Source organism: Stegostoma tigrinum, chromosome 47 (genome assembly GCF_030684315.1).
Source record: "Stegostoma tigrinum isolate sSteTig4 chromosome 47, sSteTig4.hap1, whole genome shotgun sequence".
NCBI lineage: Eukaryota > Metazoa > Chordata > Chondrichthyes > Orectolobiformes > Stegostomatidae > Stegostoma > Stegostoma tigrinum.
In genome coordinates, this window is record NC_081400.1 from 7,580,473 (window position 1) to 7,596,561 (window position 16,089).

A 16,089-nucleotide genomic window follows, 5' to 3' on the forward strand; every position below is an offset into this window, starting at 1 on the left:
CCCCCTATCACTGTCACCTCCTCCATCCCCCTACACCCCCTCCCTCCCTGTCACCTCCTCCGATCCTGACACACCCCTCCCTATCTCTGCCCCCTCCAGCCCCCTACACCCCCTCCCTATCTCTGTCACCCCCTCCAGCCCCCCACATCCCCTCCCTATCTCTGTCACCCCCTCCAGCCCCCTCACCCCCTCCCTATCCCTGTCACGTTCTCCACACCACTTAAATCACCACTCTCTCCCAATGACCTGTTTCCTCAGTTTTCTACAGGATCCTATGGCAGACACTGAGCTGATGGCAGGCTTTTAGGGAGTCAGTGCTGAATTGAAAACTTTTATTTTTCTCATAAACAACAAACCACCCCCCACCCCAATAAAAAGATAGCTCAGGGTCAAGTCAACACAGAGACAAAAGTGCACACACACAAACACCTGGCAAAGAACACCCCACGCCCTCTCCCCTCCCGCCCACCCACGCGCTATTCCATTGGCTCCTGTTGCTGTTAATGTCGCTTCCGATCTGGAGTCCGGCTCCTCCTGCGCCCACTCCTGTATGGAACACAGAGACAGAATGAGAGCACGATACTGTGCGCGACTGGGAGGGTAGGGTGGGGTGGGGAGTGTGACGTAGGGAGAGACAGGGCGATAGGGAGATGGACAGTGTGCACGAAGGGGAGGGAGAAGGATTGAGAGAGTGGGAGGAAGAGAGGCTGATAGGGAGGGGATTCAGAGAGGGGAGGAGAGTGCGCGGAGGCAAATGATCAACTTTCCACATTGTTCAGGACTGATATCCTTTCATCTTGGGCCCACAAACTTCATGCAACTGGGAATCACTCCTGACAACCCTCGGGACCAGTGCCTGCCCTCACCTGGGGACCACATCCCATCTCCAGCGGGGATCCACACACTCTCCCTATAACCTTGCACCCAAACCCCACAACCAACCATCCACGATCCTCCCAACAGACCCACATCTCCCTCTACATCACCCCACCCCACATCTCCAAATGAGTCTGAGTTGTCCACTCTCCCTACCTTGGAGCTGACGTTCTCCAACCTTGTCTTCCTCCAAATCCTCCCCAGCCCACGAACGCCTCCAGCTGCCCCCCACCCCGGAGATGACCACCATTCCCTCACCCAGAGGTTGTGGGCTATCCGATAGAGCTCAAATCTCATCCCCTCCCTCTGGCGTGGAGGACTGAGACTGTCAGGCCCACAGGACTCCTGTCCTCTTGGAGGCGTGAACCCCATTCCCCTTGCTCCTTAATCTGCTTTACTTACCGCCTCTTGCTCTTGGGTGGTCCTCGGACAAAGCCCCAGTCCACGCTGATGGGCTGTCCTGCCAACTCCGAGCCATTCAGTCCCTCCATCGCTGCCTGCGCCTCCTTGTAGGTCTCGTACTCGACCAAAGCATAGCCCTGCAGCACAAAAAACAGTTACAGTCAACATCCCGAACCTCGGAGCTCCTGAGAGCACCAGCCTCCCTCAGGTCACATGCACAGGGTCCAGACACATGCAAACTGCATTGCTGACACTTAGCCTATGAGGGCCCCACCTCTCAAACCTGTAGACCGCAGCTCGCACCCTCCCAGCAGGACCCCTCTCACCTTAAGGTAGCCGGTGCGGCGGTCCAGATTGAGGTGCAGGTTCTTGATTTCGCCATATTCTGCAAATTTGTCGTGAATATCTTCCTCCGTGGCCTCTTCGTGGACCCCCGTCACAAAGAGAATCCACCCTTCCACAGCTGTCAGCACAGGGAGCAGAACATCAGCCCGTCTCAGTCAGCACAGGGAGCAGAAACACAGGCCAGCTTCCAAAACGCACGAGCAACCCAGCAGGGACAGAGCCCGACTCCACCTCACATAAACACCTCCACCCAGCATGCAGAGACCCCAAAACCTCTTCATAAACACCCCCACTCGCCCCTCACACACAACCACCCCCCACTCGCCTCTCACACACATACACCCCCCTCCCCCCCACACACAAAACCCTCCCCCCTCACACACAAACAACCCCCTCCCCTACCACACACATACACCCCCCACCCCCCTCACACACAAACAACCCCCACCCCCCCTCACACACAAACAACCCCCTCCCCCACCACACACATACACCCCCCACCCCACCACACACATACAGCCCCTCCCCCCCACACACATACACCCCCCTCCACCCTCACACAATACACCCCCCTCCCTCCTCACACACATACACCCCCCTCCCCCCTCACACACATACACCCCCCTCCCCCCTCACACACAAACAATCCCCTCCCCCACCACACAAGCACCCCCCCCCGCACCACACACAAGCACCCCCCTCCCCCCAACACACATACACCCCCTCCCACCTCACAAATGACCCCTCACCCTCACACACTAACAGCCCCCAACACACATACACGCCCCTCCCCCCTCACACACAAACACCCGCCCCCCCCGCCCCACACACATACATCCCACTCCCCCCTCACACACAAACACCCCCACCCCCTTCTGCCCTCACACAAACAACCCCTCCCCCTCACACACACACCCCCATCCCCCCTCGCACACAAACAACCCCCTCCCCCCTCGCACACAAGCACCCCCCACGCACACAAACACCCCCCCACGCACACAAACACCCCCAACCCCCCACGCACACAAACACGCCCCTACCCCCCTCGCACACAAACACACCCCTACCCCCCTCGCACACAAACACACCCCACCCCCCTCCCGACTCACACACAAACACCCCCCACCCCCCTACCCATCACACACAAACACCTCCCACCCGCCTCGCACACAAACAACCCCCTCCCGCCTCGCACACAAGCACCCCGCACCCCCCACGCACACAAGCAACCCCCACGCACACAAACACCCCCCCACCCCCCTCGCACACAAACACACCCCAACCCCCTCCTGAATCACACACAAACACCCCCCACCCCCCTACCCATCACACACAAACACCCCCCACCCGCCTCGCACACAAACAAACCCCCGCACACATACAGCCCCAACCCCCTCGCACACAAACACCCCCACCCCTCTCCCCCCGCACACAAACAGCCCCCTCCCCCCTCGCACACAAGCACTCCCCCACCCACCACGCATACAAGCACCCCCCACCCCCCTCGCACACAAACACACCCCATCCCCCTCCCCACTCACACACAAACACCCCCCACCCCCCTACCCATCACACACAAACATCCCCCACCTGCCTCGCACACAAACAACCCCCTCCCGCCTCGCACACAAGCAACCCCACGCACACAAACACCGCCCCACCCCCTTCGCACACAAATACACCCCACCCCCCTCGCACACAAACACACCCCACCCCCCGCCTGACTCACACACAAACACACCCCACCCCCCTACCCATCACACACAAACACCCCCCCACCCGCCTCGCACACAAACAACTCCCCCGCACACAAACACCCCCAACCCTCTCCCCCCGCACACAAACAGCCCCCTCCCCCCTTGAACACAAGCACCCCCTCCCCCCTCGCACACAAGCACCCCACCAACACAAACACCCCCCAACCCCTCGCACACAAACATCCCCCACCCCCCTCGCACACAAGCACCCCCTCCCCCTCGCACACAAGCACCCCCCCAACACAAACACCCACCAAACCCCTCCCACACAAACACCCCCCCCACACACAATCAGCCTAAACCCCCTCCTACACAAACACCCCCCCACCCCACCACACACAAACAGCCCCCACCCCCCTCGCACACAAACACCCCCCACCCCCCTCCCGACTCACACACCCCAGCCCCCTCCCCACTCACAAACACCCCCACACCCCTCCCCCCTCCCACACAAACACCCCCATGCCCCTCCCACACAACCACCCCCCAACCCCCTCGCACACAAACATCCCCCACCCCCCTCGCACACAAGCAGCCCCTCCCCCCTCGCACACAAGCACCCCCTACCCCCATGCACACAAACAACCCCACCCCCCTAGCACACAAACACACCCCACCCCCCTCTCCACTGACACACCCCACCCCCTTCCCTCCCCACCCATTCCCCACACACACACCACCCCCCTCCCCACTCACACACAAACACACCCCACACCCCTCCCCATCATACACAAACACCCCCAGCCCCCTCCCACACAAACACCCCCACCCCCTCCACCCTCCCACACAAACAACCCCCACCCCCGTCACACACAAACCCACCCCACCCCAACCCCCTTCCCACACAAACACCCCCATGCCCCTCCCCCCTCGCACACAGACACCCCCCACCCCCCTTCCCCCTCGCACACAGACACCCCCCACCCGCCTTCCCCCTCGCACACAGACACCCCCCACCCGCCTTCCCCCTCGCACACAGACACCCCCCACCCGCCTTCCCCCTCGCACAGACACCCCACAACCCCCACCCCTCTCGCACACAGACACCCCCCCAACCCCCACGCCCCTCGCACACAGACACCCCCCCCAACCCCCACGCACACAGACAACCCCCACCCCCCTCGCACACAGACACCCCCCCCACACCCCTCGCCCACAGACACCCCCCCCACACCCCTCGCCCACAGACACCCCCCACCCCCCTCGCCCACAGACACCCCCCACCCCCCTCGCCCACAGACACCCCCACCCCCTTCCACCCTCACACACAAGCAACCCCTCCCCCGTCACACACAAACCCCTAACCCCCACAAACAACCCCTCCCACCTCGCACACAAACAACCCCACCCCACTCCCCTCCCCACTCACACACCCCACCCCACTCCCCACACACACCCCACCTCCCACACACACCCCACCTCCCCTCCCCACTGACACACAAACACCCCCCACCCGCCTTCCCCCTCGCACACAGACACCCCTCAACCCTCACCGCACACAGACACTACCCAACCCCCAACCCCCTTCGCACACAGACACCACCCAACCCCCACCCCCCCTCGCACACAGACACCCCCCCCAACCACCACACACAGACAACCCCCACCCCCCTCGCAAACAGACCCCCCCCCACCCCCCTCGCAAACAGACCCCCCCCACCCCCCTCGCCCACAGACACCCCCACCCCCTCCGCCCTTACACACAAGCAACCCCTCCCCGTCACACACAAACCCCTCCCCCCCACACACAAGCAACCCCTGCCCCGTCACACACAAACCCCACTCCCCCACACACAAACAACCCCGCCCCCCCTCGCACACAAACACCCCCACCCCCCCAACTCACACACCCCACCGCCCTCCCCACTCCCCTCCCACACAAACACCCCACCACCCCCTCCCCATCACACACAAACACCCCCATGCCGCTCCCACACAAACACGCCCCCTCCACCCTCCCACACAAACAGCCCCTCCCCCCTCTCACACAAACACACCCCACCCCCCCGCACACAAACACACCCCACCCCCCTCGCACACAAACACACCCCACCCCCTCCCCACTCACACACCCCACCCCCTCCCCACACACACCCCACCCTCCTCCCACACAATCACCCCTGCCCCTCCCACACAAACACCCCCCACCCCCCTCGCACACAAACATCCCCTCCCCCCTCACCCCCCTCACACAAACACCCCCCTCTCCCCCCTCACACAAACACCCCCCTCTCCCCCCTCACACACCCCACCCCCCTCTCCCCCCTCACACACCCCACCCCCCTCTCCCCCCTCACACACCCCACCCCCCTCTCCCCCACTCACACACCCCACCCCCCTCTCCCCCACTCACACACCCCACCCCCCTCTCCCCCCTCACACACCCCACCCCCCTCTCCCCCCTCACACACCCCACCCCCCTCCCCCACTCACACACCCCACCCCCCCTCCCCCACTCACACACCCCACCCCCCCTCCCCCACCCCACCCCACTCCCCCTCCCCCACTCACACACCCCACCCCCCCTCCCCCACCCCACCCCACTCCCCACACACACACAAACACCCCCCACACCCCTCCCCATCACACACAAACACCCCCATGCACCTCCCACACAAACACCCCCACACCCTCCACCCTACCACACAAACACCCCCACCCCCCTCGCACACAGACACCCCCCACCCCCCTCACACACAAACCCCCCCACCCCAACCCCCCTCCCACACAAACACCCCCACACCCTCCACCCTCCCACACAGACACCCCCACCTCCCTCGCACACAGACACCTCCACCCCCCTCCCACACAGACACCTCCACCCCCCTCCCACACAGACACCTCCACCCCCCTCCCACACAGACACCCCCCACCCCCCTTCCCCCTCGCACACAGACACCCCCCCAACCCCCACCCCCCCTCGCACACAGATACCCCCCACCCCCTCGCACACAGACACCCCCCCAACCCCCACCCCCTCGCACACAGACACCCCCCCAACCCCCACCCCCTCGCACACAGACACCCCCCACCCCCTTCCCCCTCGCACACAGACACCCCCCCAACCCCCAACCCCCTCGCACACAGACACCCCCCCAACCCCCACCCCCCCCTCGCACACAGACACCCCCCCAACCCCCACCCCCCCTCGCACACAGACACCCCCCCAACGCCCACCCCCCCTCGCACACAGACACTCCCAACCCTCACCCCCCTCGCACACAGTCACCTCCCCAGCCCTCACCCCCCTCGCGCACAGACACCCCCCAACCCCCAACCCCCTCGCGCACAGACACCCCCCAACCCCCTCACACACAGACACCCCCCCAACCCCCACGCACAGACAACCCCCACCCTCCTCGCACGCAGACACCCCCCTACCCCCTCGCACGCAGACACCCCCCAACCCCCTCGCACGCAGACACCCCCCAACCCCCTCGCACGCAGACACCCCCCTCCCCCCTCACACACAAACACCCCCACCCCCTACTGCCCTCACACAAACAACCCCTCCCCCTCACACACACACCCCCATCCCCCCCTCGCACACAAACAACCCCCTCCCCCCTCGCACACAAGCACCCCCCACGCACACAAACACCCCCCCACGCACACAAACACCCCCAACCCCCAACGCACACAAACAAGCCCCTACCCCCCTCGCACACAAACACACCCCTACCCCCCTCGCACACAAACACACCCCACCCCCCTCCCGACTCACACACAAACACCCCCCACCCCCCTACCCATCACACACAAACACCTCCCACCCGCCTCGCACACAAACAACCCCCTCCCGCCTCGCACACAAGCACCCCGCACCCCCCACGCACACAAGCAACACCCACGCACACAAACAGCCCCAACCCCCTCGCACACAAACACCCCCACCCCTCTCCCCCCGCACACAAACACCGCCCCACCCCCTTCGCACACAAATACACCCCACCCCCCTCGCACACAAACACACCCCACCCCCCGCCTGACTCACACACAAACACACCCCACCCCCCTACCCATCACACACAAACACCCCCCCACCCGCCTCGCACACAAACAACTCCCCCGCACACAAACAGCCCCAACCCCCTCGCACACAAACACCCCCAACCCTCTCCCCCCGCACACAAACAGCCCCCTCCCCCCTTGAACACAAGCACCCCCTCCCCCCTCGCACACAAGCACCCCACCAACACAAACACCCCCCAACCCCTCGCCCACAAACATCCCCCACCCCCCTCGCACACAAGCACCCCCTCCCCCCTCGCACACAAGCACCCCCCCAACACAAACACCCACCAAACCCCTCCCACACAAACACCCCCCCCACACACAATCAGCCTAAACCCCCTCCCACACAAACACCCCCCCACCCCACCACACACAAACAGCCCCCACCCCCCTCGCACACAAACACCCCCCACCCCCCTCCCGACTCACACACCCCAGCCCCCTCCCCACTCACAAACACCCCCACACCCCTCCCCCCTCCCACACAAACACCCCCATGCCCCTCCCACACAACCACCCCCCAACCCCCTCGCACACAAACATCCCCCACCCCCCTCGCACACAAGCAGCCCCTCCCCCCTCGCACACAAGCACCCCCTACCCCCATGCACACAAACAACCCCACCCCCCTAGCACACAAACACACCCCACCCCCCTCTCCACTGACACACCCCACCCCCTTCCCTCCCCACCCATTCCCCACACACACACCACCCCCCTCCCCACTCTCACACAAACACACCCCACACCCCTCCCCATCATACACAAACACCCCCAGCCCCCTCCCACACAAACACCCCCACCCCCTCCACCCTCCCACACAAACAACCCCCACCCCCGTCACACACAAACCCACCCCACCCCAACCCCCTTCCCACACAAACACCCCCATGCCCCTCCCCCCTCGCACACAGACACCCCCACGCCCTTCCCCCTCGCACACAGACACCCCCCACCCCCCTTCCCCCACGCACACAGACACCCCCCACCCGCCTTCCCCCTCGCACACAGACACCCCCCACCCGCCTTCCCCCTCGCACACAGAGACCCCCCACCCGCCTTCCCCCTCGCACAGACACCCCCCACCCGCCTTCCCCCTCGCACAGACACCCCCCAACCCCCACCCCTCTCGCACACAGACACCCCCCCAACCCCCACCCCTCTCGCACACAGACACCCCCCCCAACCCGCACGCACACAGACAACCCCCACCCCCCTCGCACACAGACACCCCCCCCACACCCCTCGCCCACAGACACCCCCCACCCCCCTCGCCCACAGACACCCCCCACCCCCCTCGCCCACAGACACCCCCCACCCCCCTCGCCCACTGACACCCCCACCCCCTTCCACCCTCACACACAAGCAACCCCTCCCCCGTCACACACAAACCCCTAACCCCCACAAACAACCCCTCCCACCTCGCACACAAACAACCCCACCCCACTCCCCTCCCCACTCACACACCCCACCCCACTCCCCACACACACCCCACCGCCCACACACACCCCACCTCCCCTCCCCACTGACACACAAACACCCCCGACCCGCCTTCCCCCTCGCACACAGACAACCCCAACCCTCACCCCCCTCGCACACAGTCACCTCCCCAGCCCTCACCCCCCTCGCGCACAGACACCCCCCAACCCCCAAGCGCACAGACACCCCTCAACCCCCTCACACACAGACACCCCCCCAACCCCCACGCACAGACAACCCCCACCCTCCTCGCAAGCAGACACCCCCCACCCCCCTTGCACGCAGACACCCCCCAACCCCCTCGCACGCAGACACCCCCCAACACCCTCGCCCGCAGACCACCCCCACCCCCCTCGCCCGCAGACACCCCCCACCCCCCTCGCACACAGACACCCCCCAACCCCCTTCCCCCCTCACACACAAACTCCTCCCCCCGCACACAAACACCCCCATCCCCCCTCGCCCACAGACAACCCCCTCCTCCCTCGCCCACAGACAACCCCCTCCTCCCTCGCCCACAGACAACCCCCTCCTCCCTCGCCCACAGACAACCCCCTCCTCCCTCGCCCACAGACACCCCCCACCCCCCTCGCACAGACAGCCCCCACCCCCCTCGCACACACAAACACTGCCCCCAGCCCCCCACCCAAGTCCAGTGTGGCCTCAGGCCGTGTACTTACAGCGCTGTGGTCCTGGTTCGTCACCGTCCTGCTCCACTGAATCGTAGTCTTCACGAAGTCGAGAACGAGCACCTTCCTCTGCGCAAAGGACAGCCAGTCAACAAGGTGTGGCACGTCACGTTCCGAGTCCATGTCAACAGCAAATAAAGGGAAGGCCAGAGTCAGAGTTGTTCGGGAGGAATTCCAGAAAATAGGGTCTTCCCAGGCAGCTGATGGTATGGCCATGAACGGTGGAGCAATGGGAATCGAGGGACCCGCTGGTGTTTCTGGGATTAGAGGAGTACAGGGGAGGTTCATCAGCTTTATCTCTGGAATGTCCCGTGAGAACAGATCGAGGGGACTGGGTCAATATTGATTAGAGTTGGAAATAATCAGAGGGGACCTCATTGAAAGAAACAAGTCCTTATGGGGCTAGATGCAGGAAGGATGCTTCTCCACTAGGGCTAAGGTTGGAGGGTGCGACAAGATCCAGGGACAGAGTCCCAGGATGATGCATCAGACATTCTGGACTAAGATGAGGAAGAATTCCTTCACTTAGGTAGCAGGTGGATGCGTGAGGAACCTTTGGAATTCTCTCCCCAGAAGCTCTATCAGAGTACATTCCAGGTGGAGATCAACAGGTTCCTGCATATTCAAGATGCCTGGGCTGGCGTGGCACTGCTGCCCCACAGTGCTGAGAACCTGCGTTTGATTCCACCCCAGTGTGGCTGTCTGTGTGGAGTTTGCATGTTCTCTCCGTGCACGTTTCTCCCAGGTGCTTCCATTTCCCCCCACAATCCGAAGCTGTGCACGTTAGGGTGGAGTGGCCATGCTAAATTTCCCTCCTTGTCCACGGATGTGCAGGTTAGGTGGGTCAAACGTGGGAAATGCAGGGCTACAAGGATGGGAGAGTGGTCTGGGTGGAATATTCTTTGGAGGGTTGGTGCGGGTGTTCTGGGCCAAACAGCACCGTAAGCATTCTATGATTCTACGTCTAGGCATATGGGAATACTATGGGAAAACAGTTTTGAGGAATCAGATGTAGAAGACTCTGAATGACAGAGCAGGCTCAAGTGGCTGAATAGCCTTCTCCTGCTTTTAGTTCGCACAGACGTACTGGCAAGTTTTTGTCGAACATGACTTAATCCCTGGCTGAGTCTAAAAGGGGATGATGGCAACGTCCAGGAGAATGGCCATGGGAAAAACGTGGGGGATTTGAGGCAAGCTGACTGATTAGTGAAGGGAATCCGCAGAGACATGTTGGGCTGAAATGGCCTATATCTGTGCTGTTACCACTGGATGAATCAAATTATTTGATCCATTAGTACATTTAACTTGTCTTTCATGCTGAATTACCTAAACCACTCAGAGAAAGCAATATTTACAAGTTGTTCACTATTTAAAGAAGACTGCTGATACTTCTTTCTCCAAATTAATACATCATATTTTCCCACATCAAAGTTCCTTTTCCACTGCCATACCTGTCATATCTAGGCATTTCCAGCCCATCTGTGTCTTCCTCACAGCTTCTTTTCACAATGAGCACCACACTAGCAGTAAACTTCTTGAGTCATACAGCACAGAAACAGTCCCTTCTGTCCAACTTGTCCAGGCCGACTGCATTTCCTAAACTAAACTAGTCCCATTTGCTTTGTGCTTCCAAAACTAAGAACATACTGTCCAACATTAGATGTGATCGAATAATTGGGGAAAACTGAACTGTCCTAAGAGTGTCAAACAATTATATCAAAAACCAATTTAAGATCATTAATCAAGCTCTTAGTCCAATCTCCTCCTTAAACTCACTGATGGACTGTAAACAGCTTTCCAGAGGCCTCACCACTGAACACTGAGCACCTAAGAAGCAACATTCAGAGTGGAAATAGTTATAGACAAAACGCTGAGGGAGCGCCGGACTGTCCGAGGGGCAGCGCTGAAGGAGCGCCGCACTGTCCGAGGGTCAGCGCTGAAGGAGCGCCGCACTGTCCGAGGGTCAGCGCTGAAGGAGCGCTGCACTGTCAGAAGGTCAGCGCTGAGGGAGTGCTGCACTGTCAGAGGGTCAGCGCTGAGGGAGCACTGCACTGTCAGAGGGTCAGCGCTGAGGGAGCACTGCACTGTCAGAGGGTCAGCGCTGAGGGAGTGCCGCACTGTCAGAGGGTCAACACTGAGGGAGTGCCGCACTGTCAGAGGATCAATGCTGAGCAAGCGCCACTAACTCTAAACAGTAAGTTGCAAATCCTGGATTGCAACCCTGGGAACTTTCACCAGAAACATGCCAGAGCCTAGGATATCTGCAGCAAGTAATGCACCTCCTGAAGCTGCAAAGCCTGTCCATCCTGATAAGGTGCCACTCACAATGTGATAACATGCACTCAATGTTCCTGGACAGGTCCAGCCCCAGACCCAGCCCCCACCAACAGCCACTCAAACGTCAGCACAGGAAGATGATCTGCTACTCACCAGAGCCAAAGCCTCGTCCCTTTCGCTTCTTGGCCTTTTCCTTCAGCTTATGAATACTTTCTGTAAAATAGACAAACAGTATCAGTGTAGGGGTGGGAGAAAGCGAAGGGGTGCAGTCAGCTGGGTGAGAGTCAAGCACATACGCGGGAAGGCTTCAGGTTATGTGCTGGGAAGGATAGAGCGTCAGAATAGCAAAGTCAAGCTGTCACTTGATTAAAGGATGTTTCAAGGGAGGACACATGGTAAGGGTGGGGAAAATGAGCTGCGTGACTGGGCCGTCATCAAACTCCAACAACAAGGAAACCACGGAAACACAGAAAATAAGCACAGGAATAGGCCATTTGGCCCCTTCCAGCCTGCTCTGCCATTCTATAGGATCGTGGCTGATCATCCATCTAAGTCCTGTTTTCTCTCTCTCACCCTCAATATCTCCACAAACTCTATTGAACTCCTTGAAAACATTCAATGTTCCAGCCCCGACCGCTTCCTCTAGTAAAGATTACCACAGGCTCCCCACTCTCTGAGTGAATACATTTCTCCTCATCCCAGTCCCACCCTACTTCCTTCAGACTGTCACCCCCTGGATATGAATTCCCTTGCTCTGGTCACTGGAAGCATCCGTCCTGCGTGCATCCTGTCTAGTCCTGTTAAAATTTTAGAGGTTTCTATGAGATCACCCACCCTCCCTTCTTCTAAACTCCAACTGAATACAGTCCTAACTGATCTGGTCCCTCAGTCTTGCCATCTCAGGATTCCGTCAGGTAAACTTTCACTGCACTCCTTCCATAACCAGGAAGTCCTTCCTGAGATACAGAGGCCACACTGCACCCAATACTCCAGATGTAGTTTCACCAAGGCCATGTACAACTGCAGCAAGACATCCCTCCTGTACTTGAATCCTCTTGCTATGAAGGCCATCACACCATTTGCCTCTTTCGCTGCCTGTTGTTCCTGAAATGCTTACTTTCAGCGACGAGTGCAAAAGGCCATCCAGTTCTTCTCACACCTCCCCCCTTCGTCATCTATCACAATTCGGAGAATACATTATCTCCCACCCTGTTTTTGCTGCCAGAGTGCATAGCCTCAGATTTATCTCGATTACATTTCATCGCTCAAGCATCTCCCACTCACTCAATGCTGTCCTAATCACACTGAAGCATCTCCGCATCCTCCTCACAGTTCACCTTCCCAACTTGCTTTGTCTCATCTGCAGGCTACAGATGTTACATTTTATTCCTTTACCCAAATCATTAATATATATTGTGAAAAACTGCAGTCCAAGCACCGAACCTTATCACACATCACTGCTTGCCACTTGAAAAAAAAACTCAATTATTCCTGCTCCTTGCTTGCTGTCTGCCATTCAGTTCTCCATTCATATCAGTACATGCCCCCAATTCCAGGCACTTTAATTTTACATGCTAATCTCTTATACGGGATCTTATTGAAAGCTTTCCAAAAATCCAACTAAACTTGGAGAAGGGATATTTGCTCGTGTTACTATTGGGACGCTTTAAACTAGAATGGAGGAAGGGTGGGAGGATCCTAAGCACTAGCAACAAAACAAATGATGGCCGAGGATGGCTGGAATTAGAGGAAGCGAGTTAAATAGAAAGACAGGCAAAAGCACAGCAGAGAATGGGGTAAAGCAGATGAATCAAACTGTATTTACTTCATGATCAAATCTCATTGGAACAGTATCGGGGGATCAACTCACATTGGGACAGGGTCAGGGCGGATTGATTCCCATAGGGACATGGTCACGTGATGGACTCTCTTTCAGAAAATCGGGAATTAATTCCCATTGGGACAGGATCAGGGTGAATTGACTCTCATAGACAGAGGGTCAGGTGCATCAATTCCCTTTTAGGGTTGGGGTGAAACGGCTCTTTGGGATACAGTTGAAAGATCAAGTCTCATTGGGACAGTGTGGAGGGGATCGAGTCTCATTGGGAGAGTATGGGAGGGATAGATTCTCATAAGGACAAGGTCAGGGGTATTGGCTCTCATTGGACAGTGTTGGGGGGGTCAACTGTCTTTGGGATGAGTCTAGGGGATCAAGTGTCAACCAAAGAGGGTCAGAGGATTGAAGATAACAAAGTGTGGAGCTGGATGAACACAGCAGGCCAAGCAGCATCTCAGGAGCACAAAAGCTGACGTTTCGGGCCTCGACCCTTCGTCGAAACATCAGCTTTTGTGCTCCTGAGATGCTGCTTGGCCTTCTGTGTTCATCCAGCTCCACACTTTGTTATCTTGGATTCTCCAGCATCTGCAGTTCCCATTATCACAGGGTCAGAGGATTGATTCACATTGGGGTAGTGTGGAGGGATTAAGGCTCTCAATGGGACAGGGTCAGGGGGACTGAGTCTCATTGGGACAGTGTGCGCATAAGAGTGTGGGGGGGGGTGATCGAGTCTCACTGGGTCAGTGTGGGAGGGATCGAGTCTCACTGGGACAGTGTGGGGGGGGGAAGAGATTGAGCCTAACTGGGACAGGATCGGGGGATCGAGTCTCATTGGGAGAGGGTCAGGGAGATGGAGGCTTGCTGGGCAGTGTGCGCGCATGTGTGTGGGGGAATCGAGTCTCACTGGGAAAATGTGAGGGGACAGATTGAGTCTCATTGGGACAGGGTCGGGGGATCGAGTCTCATTGGGACACTGTGAGGGGAGAGATCGAGTCTCATTGGGACAGGGTCAGGGGGATCAAGTCTCATTGGGATACTGCGAGGGGAGATACCGAGTCTCATTGGGGCAGTGTGGGGAGGGGTCGAGTCTCATTGGGACAGGGTCAGGAGATCGAGTCTCATTAGGACCGGGTCAGGGGATCGAGTCTCATTAGGACAGGGTCGAGTCTCATTGGGACAGCGTGAGGAGAGAGATCGCGTCTCATTGGGAGCGAGGGGAGAAGGAGTCTCATTGGGACAGGGTCCATAAGACCATAAGACATAGGAGTGGAAGTAAGGCCATTCGGCCCATCAGCCATTTAAATCATGGCTGATGGGCATTTCAACTCCACGTACTTGCACTCTCCCCGTGGCCCTTGATTCCTTGTGGCACCAAGAATTTGTCGATCTCTGCCTTGAAGGCATCCAACGTCAGGGAGATCAAGTCTCATTGGGACAGTCTGAGGGGGGGATGGAGTCTCATTGGGACAGTGTGGGGGGGGATGGAGTCTCATTGGGACAGTGTGGGGGGGGAATGGAGTCTCATTGGGACAGTGTGGGGGGGGAATGGAGTCTCATTGGGACAGTGTGGGGGGGGATGGAGTCTCATTGGGACAGTGTGGGGGGGGGATGGAGTCTCATTGGGACAGTGTGGGGGGGGAATGGAGTCTCATTGGGACAGTGTGGGGGGGGGATGGAGTCTCATTGGGACAGTGTGGGGGGGGAATGGAGTCTCATTGGGACAGTGTGGGGGGGGATGGAGTCTCATTGGGACAGTGTGGGGGGGGGATGGAGTCTCATTGGGACAGTGTGGGGGGGGGGATGGAGTCTCATTGGGACAGTGTGGGGGGGGATGGAGTCTCATTGGGACAGTGTGGGGGGGTGGACTCAGGCGGAAGGGGGAGCGGGGCAGGGCCGGTATGAATCCGGAGTCTTTGGCTGTCGGTGACACTGCGGAGGAGCGGGAAGGTGTTTTATTTACCGTCACCCTCATCGTCCATGGCGAAGTCCTCGCCTCCCGCCTCATGAAGATCCAACACGTCCGCCATCTTGCCGCCGCAATGGATTCTGGGGAGGGGGCGGGGAGGTGCGGTGTTCTATGGGGGTGGGGCACTGACGTTGTTTCCGGTAGGCGTGCATGACGCGATGGCGTTGACGCCGATGCCGACGCCTGCGCGTTGAGGCTTTGGTTCCCACGACCTTGTCCAGACCCAAGATGGCGTTGAGGATGGGTTAGTCCACACTAATATGCTGCTCCACTTCAACTCAGTGAAGTATCAACTCCTCACATGGGCCAGGCTCACCACTAACACCCTCATCCGCTTAGCTTAACTTCTCCTCACCCTCAACAACTTCTCTTTCGATTCCTCCCACTTCCTACAGACTAAGGGGGTGGCCATGGGCACCCGCATGGGCCCCAGCTATGCCTGCCTCT

General features: G+C 59.3%; 1 protein-coding gene across 1 annotated transcript; it reads right to left on the minus strand.

Annotated features, from left to right (window-relative positions):
* Positions 1–462: 462 nt before the first annotated feature.
* rbm8a (RNA binding motif protein 8A) lies at positions 463–15,771 on the minus strand. The gene is made up of 6 exons (XM_048525726.2): positions 15,637–15,771; positions 11,993–12,052; positions 9,554–9,631; positions 1,605–1,741; positions 1,279–1,415; positions 463–546 (listed from the first exon to the last, which is right to left on the minus strand). The coding sequence occupies exons 1-6, from the start codon at positions 15,701–15,703 to the stop codon at positions 501–503; spliced, it is 525 nt and encodes a 174-aa protein (XP_048381683.1). The 5' UTR covers positions 15,704–15,771; the 3' UTR covers positions 463–500.
* Between the last annotated feature and the right edge of the window lie 318 nt (positions 15,772–16,089).

What these genes read in the sequence shown, in the direction of transcription:
- rbm8a (XM_048525726.2), bottom strand. Translation starts at nt 15,703, where the DNA reads ATGGCGGACGTGTTGGATCTTCATGAGGCGGGAGGCGAGGACTTCGCC. An exon ending in CGAACCAGGACCACAGCGCT is followed by an intron (nt 1,742 to 9,553) that starts GTAAGTACACGG and finishes CTGTGCTGACAG; the next exon opens with CTGTGGAAGGGTGGATTCTC. An exon ending in GCCGCACCGGCTACCTTAAG is followed by an intron (nt 1,416 to 1,604) that starts GTGAGAGGGGTC and finishes TTTGTGCTGCAG; the next exon opens with GGCTATGCTTTGGTCGAGTA.